The sequence below is a fragment of the Lonchura striata genome, chromosome 4 (assembly GCF_046129695.1).
Source record: "Lonchura striata isolate bLonStr1 chromosome 4, bLonStr1.mat, whole genome shotgun sequence".
Taxonomy (NCBI): Eukaryota; Metazoa; Chordata; class Aves; order Passeriformes; family Estrildidae; genus Lonchura; species Lonchura striata.
Genome location: NC_134606.1, coordinates 59645752 through 59671081, shown reverse-complemented (window position 1 = coordinate 59671081; position 25330 = coordinate 59645752). Strand labels below are relative to the sequence as shown.

General features: G+C 41.1%; 1 protein-coding gene across 11 annotated transcripts in view; it reads left to right on the top strand.

Annotated features, from left to right (window-relative positions):
* The window catches only part of ADGRL3 (adhesion G protein-coupled receptor L3), a 496471-nt gene that overhangs the window by 322676 nt on the left and 148465 nt on the right, over positions 1–25330 (top strand). For 8 of the 11 annotated variants that reach the window (XM_077782989.1, XM_077782978.1, XM_077782980.1 and 5 more), the window contains 2 exons: positions 577–591; positions 2355–3155. In XM_077782989.1, the coding sequence (XP_077639115.1) occupies positions 577–591; positions 2355–3155 (816 nt within the window). The remainder of the gene's footprint in view (positions 1–576; positions 592–2354; positions 3156–25330) is intronic. The other 3 variants (XM_077782985.1, XM_077782984.1, XM_077782987.1) reach the window with 1 other exon arrangement.

Here is a 25330-nt window from a genome sequence, read left to right as displayed (position 1 = left end):
CTAAAGTGTGTTTTTCCAAGACAAAGGACAGGACTCTACGAACATCCATGGACATGCTTCATTTGACTCTCCGAAGTTTTTTTTTCATGTCATAAGTTAATATACTCCTATTTTAGGCAGGGATATCTATTTTACAGGATTTTGGCAAAACATATGAAGATGTATGTCATATAAAGTTTCTCCCTGGAATTTTTATTCTATACATAAAGCTGTATCAGTTGTATTTCACTTAATGGATATTTCATTTTGCTCTATGAAACTAGTCGAAGGTTGCTGCTACAATGTAGAGTCCAGAGGGCTCATTACATCCCAAGTGTTGGGCTTTTTTTTTCTTCTGACAGATTTTTCTCAAGTTAAAATTTATCTGTATTTTGTTCAGCTTGTCTGCATATTATCCAGTGTATAAATCAGAAGAAAGGTTTATATATCTATATATATATACATGTTCACATACCAAAGTAAATTAATAAATCTTCCTTTTCTTATGAAAGAGGTAAAGAAAAGTACCTGGCCAATACAGTACCATTAATCTATTCTCTTTTCTCCTTTCTCTCTTTACCTCTCTCTCTACAATAGAAGTGGAACAAAAAGGTAATTAAATACCTTTCAAATTATATATATATTACTTATGTATAGGCTAAGTTATTTAACAGTTTAACGTTTTAGTTGAAATACTTTGTCATTAATTCTCACTACCTTTTTGTTAAAGTTTATTTAGTATCTCTGCTGCTCAACTTCACGAGATAACTCATATTTGCTGAAAAGTTTTTACCAGTGCCACCTTTATTTTTTCATGAAATTTATATTCAAAGGTTTAGATATCTCACTTTCCTGCCCCAAAGAATTTGGAAGCTGTGCATACATATGTATGTGCATAAGTATATCTAATTATGGCAAAAGCCTCCTGGAAATGGCACCCCTTTTTCAGCAACTCCGCGTGGTTACTTAAGACTCCAATGGATCTATATCATTTTATACTGGTTATTAAATCTGATTTTCCTCCTGTCTTACTCTCCAGACAACATTACCAATTTCTGAATTTACAAAAAAATAATCAATTATGCTCCGAGCAGGAAGTGTGAATGTGGGATCCCATCTTGCCAGCCCCGTGCTGCCGGAAGCGCGTGGTGGGATACTTCTTCATGCCTCCCTGCCACCCATCCCATCGTCACAGTCACCGTGCCTCTCACGGATCGCGGAGATCGGCGTTCCAAATAACCAACCAATATTCTCCCCCCGAAGCATGTGCAGCGCCTCCAGGCCAGGAGGGTGCTGATGGGGATGGCGAGGGCCAGATTTGCTCCATAGCATCCCTCCTCTTGCTTCCCCATCCAGCTGGCTGGCCCCTGGGTGGTGGTGTTCCCGTGGGGCCGAGGCCAGCCGGGCAGTGGCTGAGCCTTTTCCCAGGTCTTGGGTGTTCCCTGGACCCTGCCAGCCCCCCTCCCGAAGTCTGAGCAGCAAAGCATCCCAGTTAGTCAAACTGCTCCTCTGTGCTCCTCTCATGTAACAATAGAAGGTATATGTTTTTAAGTTTGAATTACTACTATATTTAACAGGACATTTTTAACTGATTAAAATCTAGACATTGGGTTCCTCTCCAGCAAACTTTATTCTTTTCCTTCCTTCTTTCCTTTCTTCCTTTCTTCCTTGTCTTTTCCTTTCAGCATCCATATGTCATTCGTTTTTAATTGTGTGGACTGCATGTTTCATGTGTCCTGTAGCAGCTTGGAAAGTCTCATTCCTAGTTATACTCCAGATGGGTGTTCCCCCCAACACTCCCTTCGCTTTAAATGCTCTTCTGAGTTGCTAAGGGATTCACCTCTGCTTTGCTATTCGTATCCTTTAAATATTTAATATCACTTGGGCTGTAAGGATGGGAATTTCTTTCTCTTATTTCCATTTCTAGGCCACTCTTCTGTGGGCTGTTCAAATAAATATGTGGATCAATTCCCTCGGAATTTAGCCCTTCACCTAGTAGGTACAGATTCACTGCAGAATATAATTTGGAAATGCAAACCCAGAAAACCTTTGGGGGGACATACTCATTTCAGAGTTTACAAAAGTGAGTGGTCCAAGTAAGTATACCTGTAAAAATAGATTTGAAAAGCAATAAGAAAATGAGCCACAGCTGATAGAACAAGCCGGGGGGGAAAAACCCCAGTTTGGTGGGGCAGATCTTGTTCCAGATATATGATGGGAATAATAGTCTTCAGCTACAAGGCATTGCTCTTGGGTTTCCTCTCATGATGAGTGTCCTCTGCGGAGGGACTAGAAGCTGTTGAGATGCTTGAGCCAGCCACCCCTGAACCGTCATTAATTCCATTTTTCTTTTAAATTCTTTTCCCCTATGACAGTTTTTCTTTGCCCTGGACTGCTGAAAGGAGTTTACCAGAGCGAACACTTATTTGAGTCTGACCACCAGTCGGGCGCCTGGTGCAAGGACCCTCTGCAGGCCTCTGACAAGATCTACTACATGCCCTGGACACCGTACCGGACAGACACGCTGACAGAATACTCCTCCAAGGACGACTTCATTGCTGGGAGGCCAACCACCACCTACAAGCTCCCACACCGGGTGGACGGCACGGGCTTCGTGGTGTACGACGGGGCTTTGTTCTTCAACAAGGAGCGGACCAGGAACATCGTCAAGTTTGACTTGAGGACCAGGATAAAGAGCGGTGAGGCAATCATAGCGAACGCCAACTACCACGACACCTCTCCCTACCGGTGGGGAGGCAAGTCCGACATAGACCTGGCTGTGGATGAGAACGGGCTCTGGGTAATCTATGCAACAGAACAAAACAATGGCAAAATAGTCATTAGCCAATTGAACCCTTACACATTAAGGATCGAAGGGACGTGGGATACTGCCTATGACAAGAGGTCAGCTTCTAACGCCTTCATGATCTGTGGGATTTTATATGTGGTGAAGTCTGTGTACGAAGATGATGACAATGAAGCCACAGGGAATAAAATAGACTACATATATAACACTGACCAAAGCAAGGATAGCATGGTGGATGTGCCCTTTCCAAACTCCTACCAGTACATTGCTGCTGTGGATTATAATCCCCGGGACAACCTCCTGTACGTATGGAACAACTATCATGTTGTAAAATACTCCTTGGATTTTGGCCCACTGGACAGCAGAGCAGGTAAGGCATTTAATACCAAACCAAAAATCTTTCTGGTTTTTTGTTTTTGTTTTTGTTTTTTTTTAATATTTATTTTTATGTAAAATGGAAGTACACTCCTGTCTTACTGATCTGGCTGAGTTTCTGCAAATAAGGCCTCACCACAGACCTATAATGGTTATTAGGACATTAATGTGTGCAGATTTTTTTTTTTTTTTTTGGCCTTAGTTGAAATGAAGTGGGTGAAGGACTATCTACACATAAGTAGCCTGAAACAGTTTCCAAATGTCCATGCTTTATTCACAGGGGTAGCAGTCTTTTCTCCTGAATCAAATTTCTTTCATACATGATCAGATAATTTTCCCTTCTGAAGGAATTTTGACAAAACAAAGCATGGAAGACGTTGTTGTTGCAGACAGCTGGAGGAAAACTGCCTGCCAGTTTAAATTACTTTGTTTCATTAAGCTGGGGTAGTTTTATATTTTTAGAGAAGCTGAGCCTAATTGAAAATGTGAGCATGCACCCACAAGTGTGCGTCTGGAGCCAGGAGGAGAATAAACAAAATCCTCTAAATTCTTGCTTAATTTTCTGTAAAGTTTCTCTTTCGTTTTTAAAGCATTTTATGACTTACTGTACTTTATTTTAGAGGATCATCTGGCCCCCCGCCCTGAGGTTTCCCAGCTTTTCCACCTTTTTTCCTGTTAGAAATTGTGCTGGTAATTACTTTATGTATATTCCCTTACCTTTATGAAATCCATCATCACTTTGCAATTATAAACTTGCCACTTTACCAGTAACAAGACTTAGCCTGCACTGTGGTCAAGCTTGTATGATATTGCAAGAATTTCCAAACAGGATTTGCTCAGTGGTTTTAAATGGTTGTTACTATAGTGATGTAGTCATAGTATCAGGTAGTTCCTGTGGTGGACTGTGTACTTTGAAAGGCTAAAAAAGTAAAAAAAAAAAAAACGGGGGGCAAAATTAATATAATTTGGACAGTAAAGTATTCAATCCATAACATGGCTTTTTCTGAAACATTTATTTTGTAAGTATGAAACTTGAAAGTGGGTGAGTGGATTCAAGGCTTTAGATTGCAAAAGAGAAGTGAAAAGGTTTGTGTTGATGAGATTTTCTTTTTCTGTGTGCAGCCTGTTACCCATATAAAATAAAAATGGATCAAGAGATGCTGAAAGAAATTGTGGGTATGAAAATCTGGGGAGGGCTGGAATAAAAGTAGTAAACTGGCAGTGAAATTGTGATTTTTTTACAAAAATGTGAGGAAGGGGAGAAGAAAATCTTGAAGAAGCAGATTGTTAAGGAGTAGAGATATTTTCAATTATGTTGACCTCTCTAAGATCTCAGATGAGTGAAAAATGAAGTAATACTTCTCCTAACTAACTGACAAGCATGTACTTTTTGGGTGGTGGAGTGAAGCAGAGCAATTTGTGAGCTATTGGTTAGCCCCAAGGAGTGGAAATGAGTTGCATCCCTTCCATTTCACAGTTTCTTTCCTTTTTAGAGAATTATTTCCAGGTATTATAATGGACTCTTTGCTGGCACTTTTTCATGTAGTGACCATTGCCAGTACTAGCATCTTAAAAAAAAAAAAAAAAGCTTTAATCAGTGAAAAAAACTAAAATAAGGAAAAAAATCAATTAAAAAGGAAATTGTTCTCCTTTTTTCACAGTGTAAGATGGTAAAATGGGAGAGTAGATGAAAACCTTGCAGGGGGCTAAAAGCCTGTGAGCTGCGAGGATTTGATTTATCTTTTGTGTCAGTCTGGTTTGAGCCACTCACTCTGGTTTGGATGAGAATTTAAAATCCCCCAGTGCCTCAGATAGGAACCTGAAGCAGCTCTTAGCTTTGAATGGTGGGCATGAGAGAGTTAATCTAGTGTCATAGAATCTGGTGCCTTCTCTGACATTCCCTGTGTGCAAATTTTGTACAAAGCTTTGTAGTATGGATAAAAATCTGAATTTTACCTGCAGTTTTCTTCCCTGAGAATTGTCAGGATTTCCTTTCTGGCAAAACTGCATAAGAATCCCGTTACGTCACTATTTGACAAGTTTAGAGGACTTTTGAGAGGTCTGCTCTGACAGCCACTGAATTTTTTGATGAGAAAACTTGGATGGGCCAAGACATTGCAAGGACAAGAAAAAAAACTTCACTAAGGGAGTTTGCTGCTCCATTACCCACATAGCCTGATTAGTGGGAACAATTTTTGATGAACCAGTGAAACAGAAGCACTGATTTTGAGTTGAACAGGTGAGCAAATAGTTGCTTGACATCAGGCTTTTCTGCAGAGAGGAGCCAGGAGACCAGGTCTGCATGATGCTTTCTCTTCCAAGTTCAGTGCAATGCATTTTTTTGGTTAGCACCAAATTTCATGCTGCATTGCTTTACATAACACTAACTAACACTACGTAACACTAAATATCTAATTGTCTTAAACCCAGCTCCTCCACCAAAGAGCAAGAACTTAAGCTGATAAAATGCTGGGAAAGCAGTGAAGAACCAGGATATTTTTATATTTTTATTTGGTTTTGTTTAGATGTTTTTCTTTTTTTTTTTTTTTTTTTTTTTCTTAAATGGAGTGGACTGTGGATATGTGTCTCTCTTCAAATAACATCAATGTTTCTTTGTATTAGAGACGTGTTCAATGCAGGCATTTTCCATGGTGTTACAATTTGAGTAGCAAAATTTGTAAACAATATCAGCTTAATTAGAAAATAAAAGAAGGATTGTAAAACTGATGGGTTGAACATATGGGTTGTTAAAAAACAACTAAGGGTGAAGTTTTAGAAGAGCTCTTAAAAGCAAAAATTGGTCATAACAAGAAAAGTGAAATATTTGACTACTTAAATAGCCAGTAACCAATTAGAAATCACTTGCATCATACATTTCAGGGATATCTAAAATAAAATACAGGTTCTGGAGACTGCAGTTCACCTAGAATCAGGCATTTCCAGTCTTTTCCCAAACTGTTCAGAGAAACTGGGAATTGGCAGGAGTTTCTTAATTTATAGGAAAGGTGGGGCTCGCTTGCTGTTCACAATGTGGAAGCATTTTCTGTGATTTTTAATTAAAAATTTGTGCATGTAGGTTTGGAGCATATTTGAGATCTTCACTGTTGCAGAGCCTCTCTCACCTACTATTTTAAAAAATGAGCTTTTACTCCTTAGAGAGAGTGAATGTCAAATCCTGGAGTTCCTGTGCTCAACTTCTGGAGCAGTTGAAGTTACCACAGAAAATAAAATATTCTGAAGTGCTAAAAGCCGATTTTAGCTGATCTTGAAGCAATTCAAGGTTTTGATGGAATTAAACCCAACTGTTCCTTTTTGTCAGAAATGAGAAAAGCTGCATTTTAAGGATTTAACCTGCTCTCTCCCCGCCCCCCGCCCCTTTTGTCTGGGGTTGTTCTCATTTATCCCAAAAGTGGTTTTGAAAGCAAGCACTCCTCAGTACCTGCAAGTCCCAAGAAACCTATCATCAATGTCTGTCCTCAAGAAGTGAACTTGAAGATACCAAAAGCCTTTGGAAGTGTATTTTCTTTGAGCTGTTTGGCCTTAAAATGAGCTTTATGGAGGATGCTTCTTCATAAATGCTCCTGAGGTTTTGGGTTATTTCTTTGTAGCTTCTATTGTGTTTGTGAATTTGAAGTGTTAGTAAGGATAGCTCTGCATTTCTTCTCATTCTTCAACAAGTTAAACCCAGAAGAGTATTCAGGTTATTTTTTTTATGTGTCCTACCAGACATATGCAGAGAGGCAAAGAGAAGGCTGTAGTGACAAGATGAAAATTTTCTGCAACCTAATCAGTTGATATTCACTAGAGTTACCTGTTTAAATCACAACTCGCTTATGACATGTTCTGTGCAAATCAACTCAAGATCAACAAACTTGCCTCTCCAAAAAGGTGAAACGCTCCCATGCTGCTTCCCAGTGCTGTGCTGCCTGCATACCCACATCTCCTGGTTCTGTGCCTCAGCACCTCCCTGAGCAGGCACAGCTCCTGCCTGGACTCCAGACCAGGGGTTCCTGGCCATCAAAGAGACCACAAATTCTGTCTTCTAAATGTATGAGGTGCCCTGGTGCTGACAGCTCTTGCCAGGGCTCAGGATATGCTGACTGAGCATTTGGGTGCTTAAGTGGGGACTGGAGCATGTCCCATAGCAAAGAAGTCCAAGGAAGAACTTGAACCAAGTTAACGATCCCTTTGTACATATTTTGGCCTTGGGTGTCCCAGCAGACATTCCCAGTGACATGGGGCACACAGATCTCCTATTTTCAAGAAGGTATTTTAAATTATGTCCAGGAGACCCGAGCATTACCATATGGGCTACTCCATGGATGTGTGAAGTTAATAAATAAATATGCCCAGTACATAAGGAAGATGCTGATATGATCTGTAGAACTACTAATACAGCCTAAATGTGCTTCAGTGGCTTCTGCATGTTTCATATTAACACTGTGGACAGTCATTCTGGTAATCAAATGTGATACAGAAATTGCATGGATATCTGTGATATTTTAAGAACCCCAGAGCATTTATGTCAAACTTCTATCTTCCACATTTTTTGAAGTATTGTGGGATGCTCTCTTGAGATGTGATTGCAAGTATTTTATTCAGTCAGAATGTTTGGGTTGTTTTGTGTATTTTTCTTCCTGAAGCAGTTTCACAATGCAGATAAGGTGAACAGTCTGTCCTTATCATATGCTAATTAAGTGCATTTGTGTCTTGGGTAAAAGATGTTGCAGTATGGTGATGAATAAGGACTTTAAACACATATGACACCTCGTTAAAATGTAATTTTCACATCATAAATCTGAGGCCTTTCCTTTGACAGCTGAGTAATGTGGGTAGTGGGCAGAGGAACTTGAACATTTCAAAGCTGTCCCGTGCTCATGTGTAGCTGGGTGCTGCTTCCTGCACTGCTCACCTCCGATGCCCAACTTCCTTGCCCAGGAACGCATCAAAAGGGCTGCAGGATCTTAAATCCCACTTGTGCACAGGATATGAACTGCTATCAATTCCAGAACCCATTGTGATAAGCCACGTTTGCTATCTCTGAAGTTGAATCCGGGCTGCATTTTAAAAGGCCGGCTGTGCCTTTCTGATGAGCAGCTTCTCCTGGTGGACAAAGGCCATTTTTTAGGGAGCTGCTGCATGCTTAATTGCTGCTTCTCCTGTGTGTTTACTTTCCAGTTGCTTTCCTCCCACCTAGGAGCATCCCTGACTCTCAATCCTGTTCCTGCTCACTGCTTACAGTGACAGCTGCTGGTTGCACGGGGTTGCTGGAGGCTTTCAGAGAGAGGAGCTCTTGCTTTCAGGAGCTTCTGCTAAACGTGTAGTGCGACTGGAGCCCTGATTTTGATCCACTAATATCTGCCCACAAATTCATGTTCCATTTAGTCAATTAATATTTCAGTCACTTTTTGCTATCTCGGGCACAAAGGGATGTCTGAGTTTGGAGGTGAGAAAAGCAGAACATCTTTTACAGCAAAGCAGGCCTTTCAGCCTACATTTGTTGAGTAGACAGTACCTTAAGCTCGAAGAGACAGGAGGACAGTGTTGCATTCATACTCCATTTTGAGTCCTGCTCTGTTTCTTAATTTTTATCCTGTTTTAAATTTGCCCTCTTTGTAAAGCAGTGTTTGAGTAGAAAATTATAAAAAAGCATCATACCACACTAAACTTCTGAAATAAGGGGTTTCGCCTTTCTGTCTGTAAAGCTGGAGTTTGAGCTCTTTTGTCTACCATTTCACAAAAAAATCCTTAAAAAGTGCAATATTCCTCAGCTTCAAAATTCTGCCTGTGCAGAGCATGTCATAAATATTAATACTCTTTGGTTAGCATAGTGGGATGAACATCAGTGTCTCTTCAGTACAAATAAATATGTCGTTGCTTCTCTTTCCTAAATAAAACTACCGTGGAACAGCAGATAACATTACCAGACTTGGAGCAGCCTTCCTCTTCCTCACTTCCTCTTCCTGAGCTCCCTGCTCCTGCTCTGGAGCAACTGTTTAAACCACCCTGAGAAGATGGTACAGAAAATGGTAACCTATCCATGAACTAAACTGGGATACTGCTGTATCCTTGTAGGTCAGTTGCTGCCATTGCCTATATCCATGGGCTGGGGCCCTGTTCCCATGGGAATGCTTGGCGACTGGGCTGGTGGGCAGCCAGGATGGTTGGAGTAGGGGAAGGGCAGGAAGAGACAAACTGATTAAGCTAAAACTTCACTTTTAAGCTTCAAAACAAAAGGAGGCCTGAGGCTTCAGCATTTCATAATCCTGTCAAACACTGTGAGGGAGAAAGGACCTTGCCAAGAACGTGTCTGAAAAGCTGAGACAGCTGTTTCTGGCAGCAAGCATTGGATGCAGATTGGGGCGCGATTTCATAGGGAAAAAAGCATTAACTGCCAGTGAAGGATAGTGGCTTTTCCTCTTCTGCAGTGAGCTTTTCAACGTGAGGAATCAGCCTCAGTAGTGATTAATTGTTATTTCATTGAGTTTGAGACCACTGAGTCATGCTGACCTCAACCATGGCTTATCAGTCCACTTAGCACCAAACCCAGCTGTGAATGTGCCAGCACTTTGGGTTAGAGCTGTTTGCCAGCAGCAGGGAGCAAGAGGTGACACATAGCACATGTCCAAAGCTGCTTTTTGCAGGAAAAAGGGACTACATTTTGTTCTAGAGACAGCCTTCAAGTGTTGAGTTTTTAAATGTGATTTTAGTGTTTAGTCCATCATTTATCCCTTAGCTAGCTTATTTAGCTGGCTTGTGTGCAATGATGGGGGTCTGCATGCATTTGGGGGTTTAGCCCAAGAGACTCCTGGACGTTCCATTTTTGAGGTGTTGCCTCTGCCAGCTCCTTTCCTGCCACCCCAAACCAAGATTAAAAGGTGCCAGGCTTTTTGTGAAGGCATTACCTTTTCCATGCAGGTCCCATTTGTACACCTGGAGGCCCTGTGTGGGGCAAACACTTCTGCTTCTTGTGGTTCTGCTATGGCCTGACTGCAGAGCCACTAGCCTGGCTTGGGACATGGTTGTCCTGGATTTGGTTTTTGCTACTGCATTTTTGAAATGAGCAGCTTTTATTCCTGTTCCCCACTGAAAATACCTCCACCACTGTAGCTCAAGGGTCTGGATTGCTCTCCTCCCTCGTCTGCCACTGATTGTGTTTGTTCTGGAAATGACTAGTGTGGTATTTTTAGCAACACTTATTAAGACTTGTCTCCTAAAGTCTAGTTCAATGTTGCTAATTAACTTCTTAGATGCCACCAGCACTCTTCAGTGCTGCTATGCCAGGTTTTCTTTCTTTTTCCCTTTTTTTTTTTTTTTTTTTTTTTAACTGAGAAAGCAGATATGGATGCACTGCCATATTCTGCTTTAGAGTCAAAGCAAGCAGGGAAGGCATTGGATGCCCTTCTTTCTGCCCTCATACACGAGTTAAAGAAGAGTAAGAACTCTTTAGGAGTCAGCTAAAAAGTCCTCTAAAGGGAGGCTTTAAAGAGCCTTCCCTTGACTTCAGGCAGTTGTGGTGCTGTCCTTGGCAGGTCCCCATCCTTCAGATCCAGCAGCAAGTCAACTTTCCAGAGGTATATCAGTGCTGATAAGGAGCACTGACATACCCAAGGCATGTCTGAGGAATGGAAGGGTCAGCATTATCCTCATAAATCCAGCTGAACTCTTATGGTAGGGTTGGATTGTATTGATTACTGATAGTAAGGGAATTTAATTTGAAGGAGCAAAAAGAATCTTGGCAGCTAGTTTGAAGATCTCTACATTCAGGGAGACATGGGACTAGCCATGAAGGGAGCACAGATTAAGGAAAGATAGAAGTAGTAAGGACTTCAAAGCACTTCTCAAACTATGCTAAAGCAAGAGAGTTGAGTTGTGAAAAAATCAAGAATAGAAGTGTTGATTCAGGTGAGTCCACCATGTGTGCAAAAGTAAAGGTTGATAAAGTGAAAAACTTTCTGGGACAAAATCCCAGAAGAGTTTCAGCTCAACTTTTTTACAGATAAATCATCTGAAGCTGGTGGGAATTTGGGCTAGAGGCTTCAGGATTAAGTCTGCAGTGGATTGCTGTTTGCCCTGGAAGGAATTGCATTTTGCCAGTGAGAGGCCCTTTGTGTCTGAAGCATCCAAAGAGAATATATAAATTGTAAGCTGGAAAAAAATGGTGAATATCTGTATGAATTTAGGTTGCAATATATGCCTTACATTTTAATGTTGAAAAGGTTAATTTTTAAGGGTGTGCACATGATTGGAAGGCAAAGGAGACAATAAAGGCTTAGGTAACAAGATGTGTCCAGGAAAACAATGTAATGATTGTTCGCTGTAACAGGATTTCTTCACTGTAAATAGGATTTTTGCTTGATTAAAATGTGCTGAGAGGAAACAGGACTTAGGGGAAGCTTCACTGAAATACAGGATTCAGTTTGAAGAGACTGGCACTGAAGAGGCAAAACAGCTGTTTTATGTTGCATAGCTCCTTGGGTCTGTTTTCACAAAGTACCACCTGCTTAAGGCTCAAAAGGGAGGAGGAAAAAAAAACAAAGAAACATCAGAGTTAAAAAGAATAAAAGTTATACAGTGGTCATGAACAGAAGATGGGAAAATCAGCTGCCTTTCTACCAGTTTGAGTTGGCTTACTGGGGTGCCATTCATGCTTCCCTCAAATAGCTGGAATAAATTAACACAACCACTGGAGAGATGAGGCATTAGGCAGCTCTGCAGTTCTTTTTCATCTGTTGATGTCTGGGACAGAGACAGGGGAAGGGCTGTCTATGCTGCAGGCAGAGAGAAAAAGTAAAGGCAACATGTACAGACATGCCAGCAGAGATGAAGTCTCTACCCTACTCCTAAGATCTTTCCAACCTACCATGTGAAGAAAAGCTTTTGTGAGCCCCCATGTACTGGCCTTCAGTTGCTCCTCTGTGTTAAATTATTCCCTCTATCCAAGGCATGCTTGGAGGATGCTGTGGCTCACTAAGGTTGATCAGCCTGGATTCATGTGATGTTTTGCACTCTTGTACTGCCAAATTAAGCAAATGACTGGTGATGTTAATATGAACACAGGTTTCAGGAGGAGGGAAATACTGAGGGAAAACTGCATGAAGAAGAAAAGAAAAAAAGGGAAATTTTTCCTTCTTTTTTTTTTTTTTTTTTTTTTTTTTTTTTTTTTTTTTGAGGTGGAGAGATAATAAAATATATTTGCTTTTCTCACTGGACAGTAGCTGCCAAGTATTTTCTTGATGCAATATTGAGTGTGTTACAAGTTATTCACAAGAAATATCCTTGGAATGACGGGAACAGATTTTTTTGAAGAAAGCGTTGTGCTCTTCTCCATGGCAAGTATCAGGCTGAGTGAAGGATGCCATCACCCAAAAAACCAAGCCAAGGTGGAGACTGCTCTGGCAAGTGTCTGGTTGATTTGTACAGTTTAAGGTGAGCATTCATCCAACAATTCTGGTGGGAGAGGTGCCTGTGGCTGGTGCCTTGCTTGTAAATGTAAGTTCTCTTTTTGGGTAAATCAAGCCTCCTCCTGAGCTCAGTGGGGAGTAAATTAAGCTTTTGGGTAGCCTAAAACTGCATGGTCAGAACACAGTGTTGTGTAGGGCTGCCGTAATGTGTTTTTTTTCATATAAATGAGTTCAAATTGACTCTGGTATGAGGAGTAGAACAGAGAATTAAATTAGATTAATAGATTTTTTAAGACCAGAAGGGACCATTAGCTCATTTAGTCTGACCTCTGTAATGCATTCGATTGGATTTCATCCGCTTCCTCTTCTGCTGAGCCTAATGACTTGACTTTAACTGAAGTGTACCTTCCAGAAAGGCACCCAGACAATCAGTGCCTCACTTCACTGAGTGCTTTTCTTGGTTGGATACTCTCTGCCTCAGTTAAGAAGGAAAATAACATTCACATTATAAATGTTTTGATTGTGCCTATTTGCAACATCCATAAAAAGGTAAAAATGTGTTTCTTGAGTCGTACTCTTTGGACCTTGCTCAGACAGTGCTCTGGAGGTTGCCTTCTATGGGAATTAATGGTAGGTCTGATTTTTTGTTGGGTTTTTTTAAGATTTTAGAAACTTGTTACTGAAGTGGGAAATTCCTGAATAGACCAAAATAGCAAATAATTCACTAGCAATGAGAAAATAGCTTTCTGGACACTAAAATCAAGAAAGCCTTTGCTTTCAGATGTGTACTTTGTGATGAGTGCCACTAAATGTGTGTGTAAACTCTGTTTTCTAAGAAAAGAAATTACCAGTCTGCGGAGCTTGCATACTGCTCTCTTAATGCCACTTCCATTTTTGTTTGAACCAGAGTGCTAGGGAGTGACATTTAAACCTTGGAGTTTGTCATTTTCTTCTAGATGGCAACATCTGTCCATGGGAAAGGGCAAAACCTTGTTCCAGCAGTTTTTGCATAAGGTATTGAATGATTTAATTCCAAATGGGAGTTCTGATTGTTGGCTTGTCTTTTGTTTCCCATATCTTTTTAAAGGAGTGTATTGTAAAAAAAGATGATGATGCAAGGAAATTAACTGTAGAGGATACAAGAAGTAATTGGGTAATTAATTAATTGTGTTAAGAGTCTTGTTAACACTATTTTTTTCAGGGCAAGATATACTGGCAAATTCTGGTGGAAAGTGGTTGTGATTTTCTTAATGTGCAGACATAAATTTCCTGCACTCATCACTGCCTTAATTCAAATTGAAATATGATTTTTTTTCCTTTAAGCACCATATTTTGTGATACTTTGGATAAACTTCACCTTCAGGCATTTCTTTATGGTTAATAACCACCTGAGAGAGGCTTTTTCAGGCTGTGGCTTTGTTAGATAGAGCAGTGTGAGGGTACGCAGATATCCCCCTCTTTTCATTGGAGAGAGGAACATGTATCAAGGAAGGCTAGGGAAGTCCTCTCTTCCCCTTTACAGAAGAATTTGTGACCAAAATGGTCCTGTGCATGTTTGGAAGTCATTACCACAATGTTCCTGGCAGAGCAAACATAAGCTGTAACCAAACAAAAATTACTGGAATTAGCCAAAATTATTGCAAATTCTCGTTGAGGCTAGCTGGTATAGGGCAGTGCCAGTGGGAGTTTTGGGCTGTGGGTTTCCAGGCAACCTGATTTGTACCTTCAGTGTGGCAAGCACCACGTTGCTGAACCATGGCCCCTACGTGTTTCATTAAATCTCCTCCTTGTGATGTCTTCTAGGGTAGGGGGAAGTGATGTGAAGTTTCCTTCAGTTGGTTAACACTTAGCAGTGAGGAATGTCTTTTATTTGGTGAGAAAAGCCAGAGCTGTAAAAGCAGGTCCTCTCCAAATGAAGCTCTTGTTACAATGATCTGGTTGTCCTCTTCCTATTCCAATTTGAAAGCTGATTTCAATATGCCAAAGGAATAATCATAAAAAACATGACATGCATCAGCACATTTCTCTAATTTATCTTCCCTGGAAACCTTTGGACCCTTTTCTGATAGGCAATATGTAAGGAAAGATGACAACAGGGAAGAGGAGGGCTAAGGCAGCCTTTCTTTCCACTTTGAATCCATGAAAAACAAATTAATAATTTTGCCTGAAATTAGAAGAAATGAGAGGTGGTCAAGTTTTAGCAAATCCTTTAACTTGTGAGGCACAGACTCTGGCCAGTCACTAAAGGTGATACTTCCCATAGCTGGCATGACTGATTGAAATGACATCTTTGAGGCATTTAGTAAGTTTTTGTTTGTTTAGAAACCTGTAACAAAGTCCTCTGGGTTTTTCCTGAAATGGTGTCAATGTTTTCTTGTCCCCTCAGTATCTTTATAAACTTCATTTGTTGATTATATAAATCTGTTTTAGCTGTGCTGGGCTTGTCACTCTCCTACTGCATGAGATTGATTATTGATTTTTAAATTTTTTTATTATTATTATTATTATTGTATATTAACAATAAAACTAAGTAATGTTCTATTCCCAGCTGAGTCTCCAAGGAATGCAACTGTTTCTCATTATAACAGGGGGGAAAAGCAATTAAATTTTGATTATTTTCCCTTTTGCCAAACTATCTTCACACAGTGCAAATTAAATAAAACTATTTAACCATGACAAGCACTTCTGCCAATTAATCCCTGAGAAGTGATGCTGGAAAATGTATGCCACACGCAAGCAGGCAGTCACACACGGATGCCTGGAAAACAGAAACCCAGAGGAGTCTAGGACAAGCATGAGTTAATCAGCCCAACAGAGCCATGAATGGGAGTTTAAGAGATGATGTCCCTACCAAAGCTGATATGAGCACTTTGAAGCTTTTTTTCCCTTTTTTTTTTTTTTTTTTTTTTTTTTCTTTCTTTTTCCCTCTTCCTGATACTCTGAAGAATCTTTTTCCCTTCTGGCTTAATTGCTAGAGATTAATTGAAGTTCAAGAGCTCAGTATTTCTAGTAGCCTTTATATGAAATTTAAGATGGGTAATTTAACTTTGAATTGATTTTTTTTTTTTTCTCTTCAATTTGAGCTTTTAGTATGTGCATATTTTTATCTTGGCTACACTTGGGTTTCCTGAATTACAGGCAAGCTTACCAAGAGATATTCATTAGACAAATGTGTTTATTAGCAACATAAAATTTGTTGTACTGAATGCCTGAAAACTAGATCCCATTATTAAAAAAGAAAATATTTTAGGCAATTCCAGAGCATTAAAGAAAAAGTTGTTCTTGTCTACCTGGATTTTTATATATATGGTTTCATGACCGATTGAAAAACACTAATGCCTTTTGCATGGGCTTCCAGGTCAAGGTTAACCATGTTCGTCAATTTTAGCAGATTAAAAGGTCAACTTCAAGTCAGTGGCCATGTCTCCAGGAAGCAACTCTTCCCCAGAAAAACCTTGCCTCACTTTTATGGGGAGGTTCTCAGGCATCTGGAGGGCCTATGGCTGCTGACTTGGTAAAAGCCATGCCTGCATCTCTAAGATGTTTATTTAGGTCTATTTGCTGTTCATCTTGTATCTGAAATCAAACATTGCGTGCAGACTTGTGTGAAGCTACTGCTGCAGGGAGCACTTTTGACAATAGTGCTGTGCACACTTTAGGTATATAGACAGATAGATGCCTGTGTGTTGATGAGATATATTTGAAAAAATAGGATTTCATGCTAAATACACATTTGTTCTCACAGAAGACAGGGACAGAGGAGGGTTTTTTTCTCCTTGGATGAAGCTGTCCCAGGCAATTCACATAGATATAAACATTTGATAGGCTTCCCTGACTCAAGACATCAAGATATTATGCAGGCCTAATTAATTTGATTTTGCACATCACTCCAAATGCAATATAAGGAATTGATATATTTCTATCCCTTTATCTATTTTCTGTCTGATAGGATCCTCTTTTCAAGGCAAGACTACTTGAGCTTTGGCAGAGCAGTGAAGGTCCTTGGCTCTGTCAGACAGCATCAGCTGGCCAATACCAAGCTTAGCAGGAGAGGAAAAAAGCCTAGACCAGACCAGAGAGGGGCAGCAAGATTGTAAGGGAATGTAGAGGTTCCAGAATTAGGCAAAAATTCCTGTAGTTTTTAGAGAAGCAAATACTCAGTTCTAACTCTGACAGAGACTGTCTGGATTTGTTAGGCAGTAATTTGCAGCCTGTGATGTTTCCAAGTACACACGTGGTTTTGAAAAGGAAAGAGCATCAGCCTGATGGAAATTCAGAGACACATTTTTGCAGGCTGGAAAGGAGTTGGCCAGGTGGCAATAGTTGAGGCATTGCTGCTCTCAACCTCCACCTTCTCTATCAGGGTTGAAGGTTTTTTATACCACCCTGGGGATTAGATGTAGAAAACTGTACATTTAAGTATAAAACATTTTAGTATTACCCAAGGGGGGGAAAAATATCAGTTTTAAGGAAATGAAACTTTTGATGGCCTTTGAGTTAATACTGTGTGACAGTCACAATCCTTTATAAATTTCAGTCTTTTCTTCCAGGTTATAATAAAAATAGATCCTTGCACATCATAATTTCCTTTGGTAAGCATGTTTTTCTGACCCATTCTTTTTCTGGTCTGGACTGACGTTATGGCCCCTCAGCCATTCCAGAAGAATGTGCTGTTGATTTGATCCTTGTATCCTTGACTCGTTGCATTTTTAGACAGAGCAGGGAAACTATAGATTATCTGCCTAGAGGGTATGTAACTAGGGATATTCCATGCTTTTCTAGCTATCCCTATGGCTATATCAGGTCTGTTTCATACATGACACTATGTTTCTCATAGCTCATAACTTTCATCTGCAAGTAGGAAATTTTGGAAAGATGAGACAGGGCTTGCTGAACTGCCCAAAGAGTCTTAGGTTTGCTGACCACTGAGTAGCAAGATGAATCACACATCCTGCATTTTGCCTTGGGAGAAAAAGGAGCGAGTGTGCCAAGCAAATTACTGGGTGATTTACTTATTTTGAAATTCTGGGAGGGAGTATTTTATCTTCATAAATCTCATATTAGCATACGTTTTGTAACTCTGCCCAGTGGTGATTTATTTGTCTATATAAAAATCAGTGCCTTAGCTGTGCACAGGGAGCAGATCTCTGTGCTTTGCCCTGGCTGCCTTTGATAAGCCAGAGTTAACTAGGATTGCCCAGTGTTTATTTATCTGCTGAGATGAAGCTCTGTGTTTCATTTGTGTTGCTAGATGCTCGGGCTGAGATTCAGCTCCTGGCTGGAATGGAGGGGTTGGCATTTAGCAGGGAGTGCATCATGTGCCAGGTTTTCTGATGGTCGGGTGCATTGTCCTAAGAACAAACCAGCTAAGGGAGCTGAAACACACAGGAAAATGCCACATGCCAGGGGTAGAGGGATGACACAGAGGTGGCCAGTGGAGTTAACTGTCAGTATGGCCTTTTTTGTGAGAGCTAAGCACAGAGAACTTCAGTTAAAAATCACCCTTGGTGCCTTTCCAGGGTATCTCTCTGAATAAGAGTCAGGAATAGATTCAGGCTTTGTGTCTTGAGCTGGGCTGAATTTCTTTCTGAATTTTCTGCCATTCTAAGAGCTTGCTTTTCCACTTCATATTGTGGGGACCTTCCTCTTCCAACCGCAGTCTCACCTGAGTGCTTGGATGCTTGCTGTTACGCAGTCATCTAAGTCATCTTCAGACAGTCAGGATATTTTCTCATTTCATTGTATCCCACAGTAAGGTTATCGCCTGCTTTTCTCTGTGCATGTTAGTGCTGCATTCATAGTATTTGAAATTGAATTCTGGACCTTTAGTCTGCAACTAAATGTGGACCAGAGCACAAAGTTTATGTTGATATCAAAGTTTGACTACACAATTACTGTCAGCAGCTTATCCTTTGGTTAAACATACTGATCAGTTCTGATCTTTCCAATGCATTAATTTGCCTTTGACAATTTTCTTAGCTAAAGTTTGAGTAGCAGGACTGCTGACCTAAAATGGTCTAAGTTCTTAATCTGGTGAAATTTGGTAGATGATCATTGACTTGGGGAGATTATAACAGAATTGCGAAATTCTCCTTTGTCCTGTGCCCATTGAAAATGTAAGATGCATGATTTCACTGAAAAGTATTATATTAGTTCAAAAAAGCTTCTGATCACAAATGGGCTAAACTTTATAAACAGGCTTGAAGATCCTTGCCAGCTTCTGATGGGCAGAAGGTAGCACCAGGTATCTGTTTGGCCACCTTTTGGCCCAGCTGCCCCAGTAAAAGAGGCCACCAACAGCTTGAGAGAGGAAGCCAGCATAGAAGATGGGTGCTGCTGCTGGCTCATTGCTGTGTTGCAAACCCCTGTAAAGTGTCAGTTTTTGCCTCCTGCACCATGGCTTCTTCCCAGCTGAATGCAGGTCACTACTATTTATATCACAGTCCTGTCTGAGGCTGGAGAGGGCTGGCTCCACATGGAGAAGAGCAGCCCTGCTGAAGGCAGCAAAGTTGCAGCCATTTGCACTACCAAAGGAATTGGTCTTTTGTCATCTCTGCAGCCACAGGGCATGCTGCTCCTTGCTTGCTTAATTGCCAGTTTCATCAAAACCTGACTCACCATTTCAAATATGATTTCTCCTGCTGAACACCTCAAGCTGTCTCAGCAGCTCTGTGTGTGTGTGTCCTGGGCACACCACACCACATTGCAATTCTGTTATAAAACGTCTGGCTCTGGTTCAGGTGCCATGAATCCCAGCACACTGCAGCTGCCCAGCTGCTGTCGCTGTGCAGTAATGTTCCCATGCCCAACTCATCACTAACTTCCTTGAGAGGTTATCCCAGCATAGCTTGTAGGACACAGCACACAGGTACTCGTGCATCCACTCCAGTGCCAAGTCCAACAGCCTGACTTTGTTACCAGATCAACACTGGGACTTTGGGCTTCTGGGAATGTGTTCTTCTTTCATTTTCTAAATGCCCTCCAGAATACACAAATTTCCGTAAAGACAGCTCTATAATTTGCCCTCTGACATGTAACTTCAGGGCTGTCAGCACTAGTGACTGCATTGTTGAGCTCAGGTATGGTTTATCCAGAGTCTCTGTGATCACAGGATTTTCAGTTTTGTTAAAATGTATAAAAGTCATCTTGCATTTTTAAGTGGAAAGAGAAGCTTTAAAGTATAGGTCCTGAAGACTTTGAGGCACAGCAAAGAAAAGCCTAAATCTGTCATATTTATTATTTCTTTGGTTTAGAAGTCCTCGGATGTAATCACAGAATTTTGGGGTGCCACTCCTGACTTTTACATGCCTGAGATTGAGCATGAAGTGTCTTCCCAGCACTGACTTTTGAGGAATGTCATTTCAAACATCTGAAAAATGAGGCTTTTTCACGGTTTTTTTTTTTTTTTTTTTTCTCCTTAGCTCTCCTGGGTGTTCTAAGCTTGTTTCAGTCATTTGTAACCTTTGTAATCAGCTTGACTGGGTACCTGGGGACAACCAGCAGCCCTGTTCATCCATCTTATGAAGCAGAAAGTGTTAGTATTTGCCCTCAATCCACAGCACAAATACTTCATTGCCCTCCACTTTTTCTTTCTTCTTTTGTTCCCACACCTTAATGAAAATCTTTCCGTGTTTTCTAAACCTCTGCTTATCCTGAGCAGAAAGCCATCTTTGTGTCAAATAACAGACAGCTTTCAATCTGGCTTCTCATCTTTATGAAACTAATTGGAGATTTTTGTCTGGTGTCTTGCAAAGGAAAAGCTTTGAGAGGACTTGCTCCCTGACCATAGGGACACAGGATTGGATGCCAAGGTCATCAACCTGCTGTGAAGGTGCTCTTGTCCTTTTTGTGGATGCATCAGGGTATGGCTGCCTTTCTTCCCTGTGACCTCCCCACCCCCTGGGGCCTTTTTCCCCCTTCTATTCCTCCCCTCTGTCTATCTTTGCTCCTGTGTTTAATTTGCCTGGAAATAACAACAGCATGATTCCTTAAATCCAGTAACTTGAGAAGGAAAACCCATCTCTAATTATCCCTGAAAGGAAAGCACAGTGAAATCTTGAACTCCTGCGCAAAGAAGTCACCTGTGCCAAGGAGCTTTAACACACTTTGAAAGGACAGACTGGCACAGGGAGCAGCACAGCCACCTTCATCAGAGGTGTTCTCCTCCATCCGCAGGGGCTGTGGAAGGGAGGTGAACTTTTGGCTGAAGCTTGCCCAGTATTCAGCTGGCTTGCTTAAGGACTTACAGCTAGATTTAGAAAACTGAATTTATACTGTTCTGAAGGTGTCACTGCCACAGTGGGGTCACAAGTACTTCCACATTGGAAATTTTATGTCTTTATTTCTTCTGTTTCTTTTCTTTAAGCAGATTATGCTGCATAATAATCCCTCTGCAGCAAGTGTGCTAGTTTGTAATGCAAGTTACTGAAAGCAAAATATTCTTTTATCGGATGCTTATGTACACACAGTTCTTGCTGTAGCAGTCTCCAAGCCATTCAATCAATGTTACTTCAAACCATCATGTCAATCAGAGCTGGAATGGCTGATATTACTTATACTGCATTCAATCCCAAGGTGCCAACCCAGAAGTCATACCTCCCTCTGAGTGTCCCCAAAACCACTGAGTGTGGTTAGACATAACCCTACAAAAGAAGAATTAAACAGGGTTGCTCTATCCTTTCTCTGATCCAGGTGAAAAAAAGCATGTATCTATCCTGGGCTCCTAAACAATGAGGTGGTCATCACTGAGACTCAGTGTGAAGCTTATTCTGTAGAAGTTAGAATCCCACATAGGTCAGATGCCTAATCAGAAATGCAGGTGTTCTTCCTTTCTTGCTTGCATCACAACAGGATGAAGAAAGAGCTTCATATCCCTGCTAAGAGGCCAGGTTGCCCAGATAATTGAAGCTTGGATTTGTCAGTTCTTCAGTAAAGAGATTATTTAAGAAACTTAAATACAAAGTTAAGGGTTAGCCTGTGAGAGGAAGTTTAACTTGAAGTGGTGGCAAATATGTAAATCTGTACATTCATTAAAACAACTAAAGGGTTGTAGTCTAAAGGGAAGAAATGTAATCTTGCGTTGAGATACTGGGTGATTGTGTTTTAGAGGCGATAGAATGTATGACTAAGGACAATTTGAGTATTGTCTGTTGTAAAGGAAAATAAATTAAAGCTATTAGGTTTATAGCAGCATATTATACTGCAAAGAACAGAAGCCTGAAGCAGAACAAGCTGAAAGAGTTTTCATCTTGGCTGAAACACACAACCTTTTTGGTGTAGTTTTCAGACTCTGTGGTCTCATTTTCAGTCATGCTGTATGTTTCCTGTAGTCTTTTGGGTGGTCTGACAGGCACATCAGAAGTGATGTAGTGTAACAGCCTCTTCCCCTGCATGTATGCAGCTAGATCCTTGGGATCAGTAAATTTGGCAGTGCCTTGGGACCCTTGCCCAGTGCTGGCAGACAGAGCAGTGCCCCAGCAGACCTGTCTGCTGCCCTTGCAGAAGGCAGACATCCAGCATGATTCATACAGGGCGAGGGAGGCTCAGGCGAGAATTAATTTGCATTATTCAAGGAGTACCAATCAGGAGCTTATTGTTCTAGGCAGTGTGCAAACTTATAATCAAAACTGTCATCCAAAGGCCTACAGTAACACCATGGGAGCTAAGATAAGAATAATCCCGAGACATGCTTGAAGAGCCTTAAGGAATGCAGGCCCCAAATACAGAATATCTGATGCTAAAAAATTATATTTGATCTTGTATGGAACATCTGGTTTGTAGATGTTTGCTGTATGAACCTATGTTCTGTGCATAGTTATTCAGAAGTCTGTGAACTGTTGCAGTTTCTGACCCATTGCAAACTTCTTCTTCCCTGGCCATGAGGAAATAAATAAGTGTAGAATGACAGCATGAAGGGAACAGACAGTAAAATCTTCTGTGTCATTCCTGACTTTATGAAGGGATGAAAAGGGACACAATGAAGTTTATAAAGTCCATAGTTGACTTTACCAGATGTAAAATTCATAAGCTACAGACATCAAATCTCTTTGATTCTACAAACCAGTAATTCTGCTTCACATGTCTTAAAAAAAAAAAAATAAATAAAATTGGCCACATTGAGCATCGTTTTCCTCAGATGGGTAAAGAGGAAAAATGAACATCACAATGTTTTGATACTTAGCTCAAAAAACTGGAGAAAGACGCTATATGCTCAACAGCAGCCACCAAGTTATAAAACTGTGTTATATGCAAAGGTGAAAAGAGTGCAGAAACAACAAAGCACCAAATTGTCTTTGCAAAGCACTTCTGGGCTGCTTGGCATTGCTTCACTTCAGAGGACTGGAGATTTCTGGAGTACCCAGCTGAGGTGATAGAAAGAGATGCTCTTTTACTGACTGACAGGACCATGCTTAATCTTTGCTATAAAGTGGTAGGAGTGCTCCCAGGATTTGGCCATCAAAAATTGTATTCAGAATTGTCACTGATGCAGAAAGGTTACAGATATATTCACAGCCAGGGACAAGGTTTAAAAATGTTTTGATTTCATTTGCTTTGGGCTGAGGAAGGGGAAAATGATTCCTAATGATTATTAAAAAAAAAAAAAATCCAGTAAGGCTTTCTTTGGAGGGCTGATCCAGGTGTTTTCTTGTTACTGGCATTGGAGATAAACTCAGGTCTATAAGCTCAGCTTCCTGTGCTGTTTGTGTCTGCACCCAAACTGTATTGACTCTGTCCTCAGTGGCACTCAGAAAGTCCATATGCAGTTACTGTATATGTGAATTAGGGAAACCGTTGTGTTCAGACCCTGTATCTGTGTGCAATGGGGAGATGCAAGAGACTTCTGAGACCTTCCTCTTCCTCTCACATGTTTCTCCATCCAGCTAGGTTAATGATGAACAGTGCAGCAAAAGCAGACTATCTCCCCTCTTCTCCCCCTTTCCCTGACATTGAACTGAAAACATGGATTCTTTAGGAGGCTTTTGATTGAGAGAGAAAACATGAAAACAGAGAGGAAGTCTGTCAGAGTTGGATCAATTTGCCCAAACAGCTCAGTTTTTCAGCTGACAGCATTTTAGCACTCAGAGGGGAGTTGTCAAAATCTCTCTACAGGCAGTCATGTCCTTCATGCTGTGAAATACCTTATATTATCTTGAAAGATAAGAAAGAAGAAAAAAAAAAAAAAAGAAGGAAATACAAGATGGCTTAGATTCCTGTTCTTTTAGTCACAGAACATAATACCCACTCTTGTTTCATTTCTTCATCAAATCATGTCGTGTTAATCTCGTTTGCTGCTTGATCACTCCCTTTGAGATGGAGTCTGTCCCCTTTTGCAGTGTCCCTCTGCACCACTGCTGAGGCTTGGCATTGCTGAGCAGGCAGGAATGCAGAGCCAGGCAGGCAGCACTGCCTGTCTCAGGGCTCCTGATCACTAAAGAAGTGATTAATGCAGTTAGGGTGCACTGACCCACAGGAAAAGCAGATTAGTCATCTTTGCAGTTCCTTAATGAGAGCAGTCGATTAAGAATACCTGTAATTAAGAAGATGCTTTTATGCTTTGTTGTCTGATGGCCCTTTCTGGGCTGCAGTGGCAGTCAGGAATAGTCACAGAAACCCATGGGAGATAAGATTTAAGGTTTGCATGGTGTATTGGCCACATAGCAATGGAAGATGGAGCTGATGAACCTGGACAGGAGGATGCAGGTTGAGAGGCAGGGAATCAGGTATTTGGTGAAATGGGGGCTCACAGCAGAAGTACAGGCAGTACTGGGGAGGAACAAGGTGGAAATGGAGGTCGTGCTACGCATGCAGAGATATAAACGTTGGAAAATAAAGACAAAATTGGAGGGGACATCTGCTGTAGGCTATCACAAATGGAGGCAGGGGAGAGTGACAAATTCTTGGACCACATCACACAGTATCTGAAACCACGAGACACTTCAATTACCACCTCCAGGCTGGTGACTCACAGATCTACCTGTCTGCTACGGACATGTTTCCTACCCCATAATCCAGCATCTCAACTGATTTCTCTGACAAACCCCCTGGATGCTTTGCCACAGAAATTTAAGCTCAGCATGGCAAGAGCTAGTGCCTGATTTCTTCTTCTATTCCACTGCTCCCCTTTCTGCATGAACAAGAGTGGCATAAGTAAGAGAATGACGGGGCTGTGTCCCATGTTCTGCCTGTGAGGAGTTGTGTGCTGTAACACATTTGGCTTTCATTAAACCCCTTGACCTGGAGTTGCTCTTTAAATTATGCTGGCAGGTGAATTTAAAGCTGTCTGAAAGGCAGTGAAGGAACGTTGCAATCGGTGGGAGTCTCCCTGGGGCAAGGAGATAGTCTGGTGTGGGAGTGGAGGGGTTGTCCAGATACAATGCCACTACTGTTCCCAGGTGTGGCTTTATGTTATGGTTAAACTGATAGCTGTCCCCATCCCACCGCTGGCTCTTTTGTTCTTGCCCTTTCCTTTGCTTCAGATCTGGCTCTGCACAGCCTCCTGAATTGGTTCTGCTCATTGAGCCAGTGGAAAACTAGTAATTATTATTTTCAGTGGGACATTTTCCATCAGATCAGCTCTACCTCGCTCTGTGCTTGCTTTAATTGACAGATCTGCTCCAAGAGAGGAGATGGGAATGCCTGGCCATCTCACAGGGGAAAGCAGAGCACTGTGAAATGGTTCAGCTCTAACACAAGTCTTCAGCCTTACTTAAGAGCTGCACCCAGCTAAAAAGAGATGGGGGGAAAAAAAGAAATAGTCAGCAATATT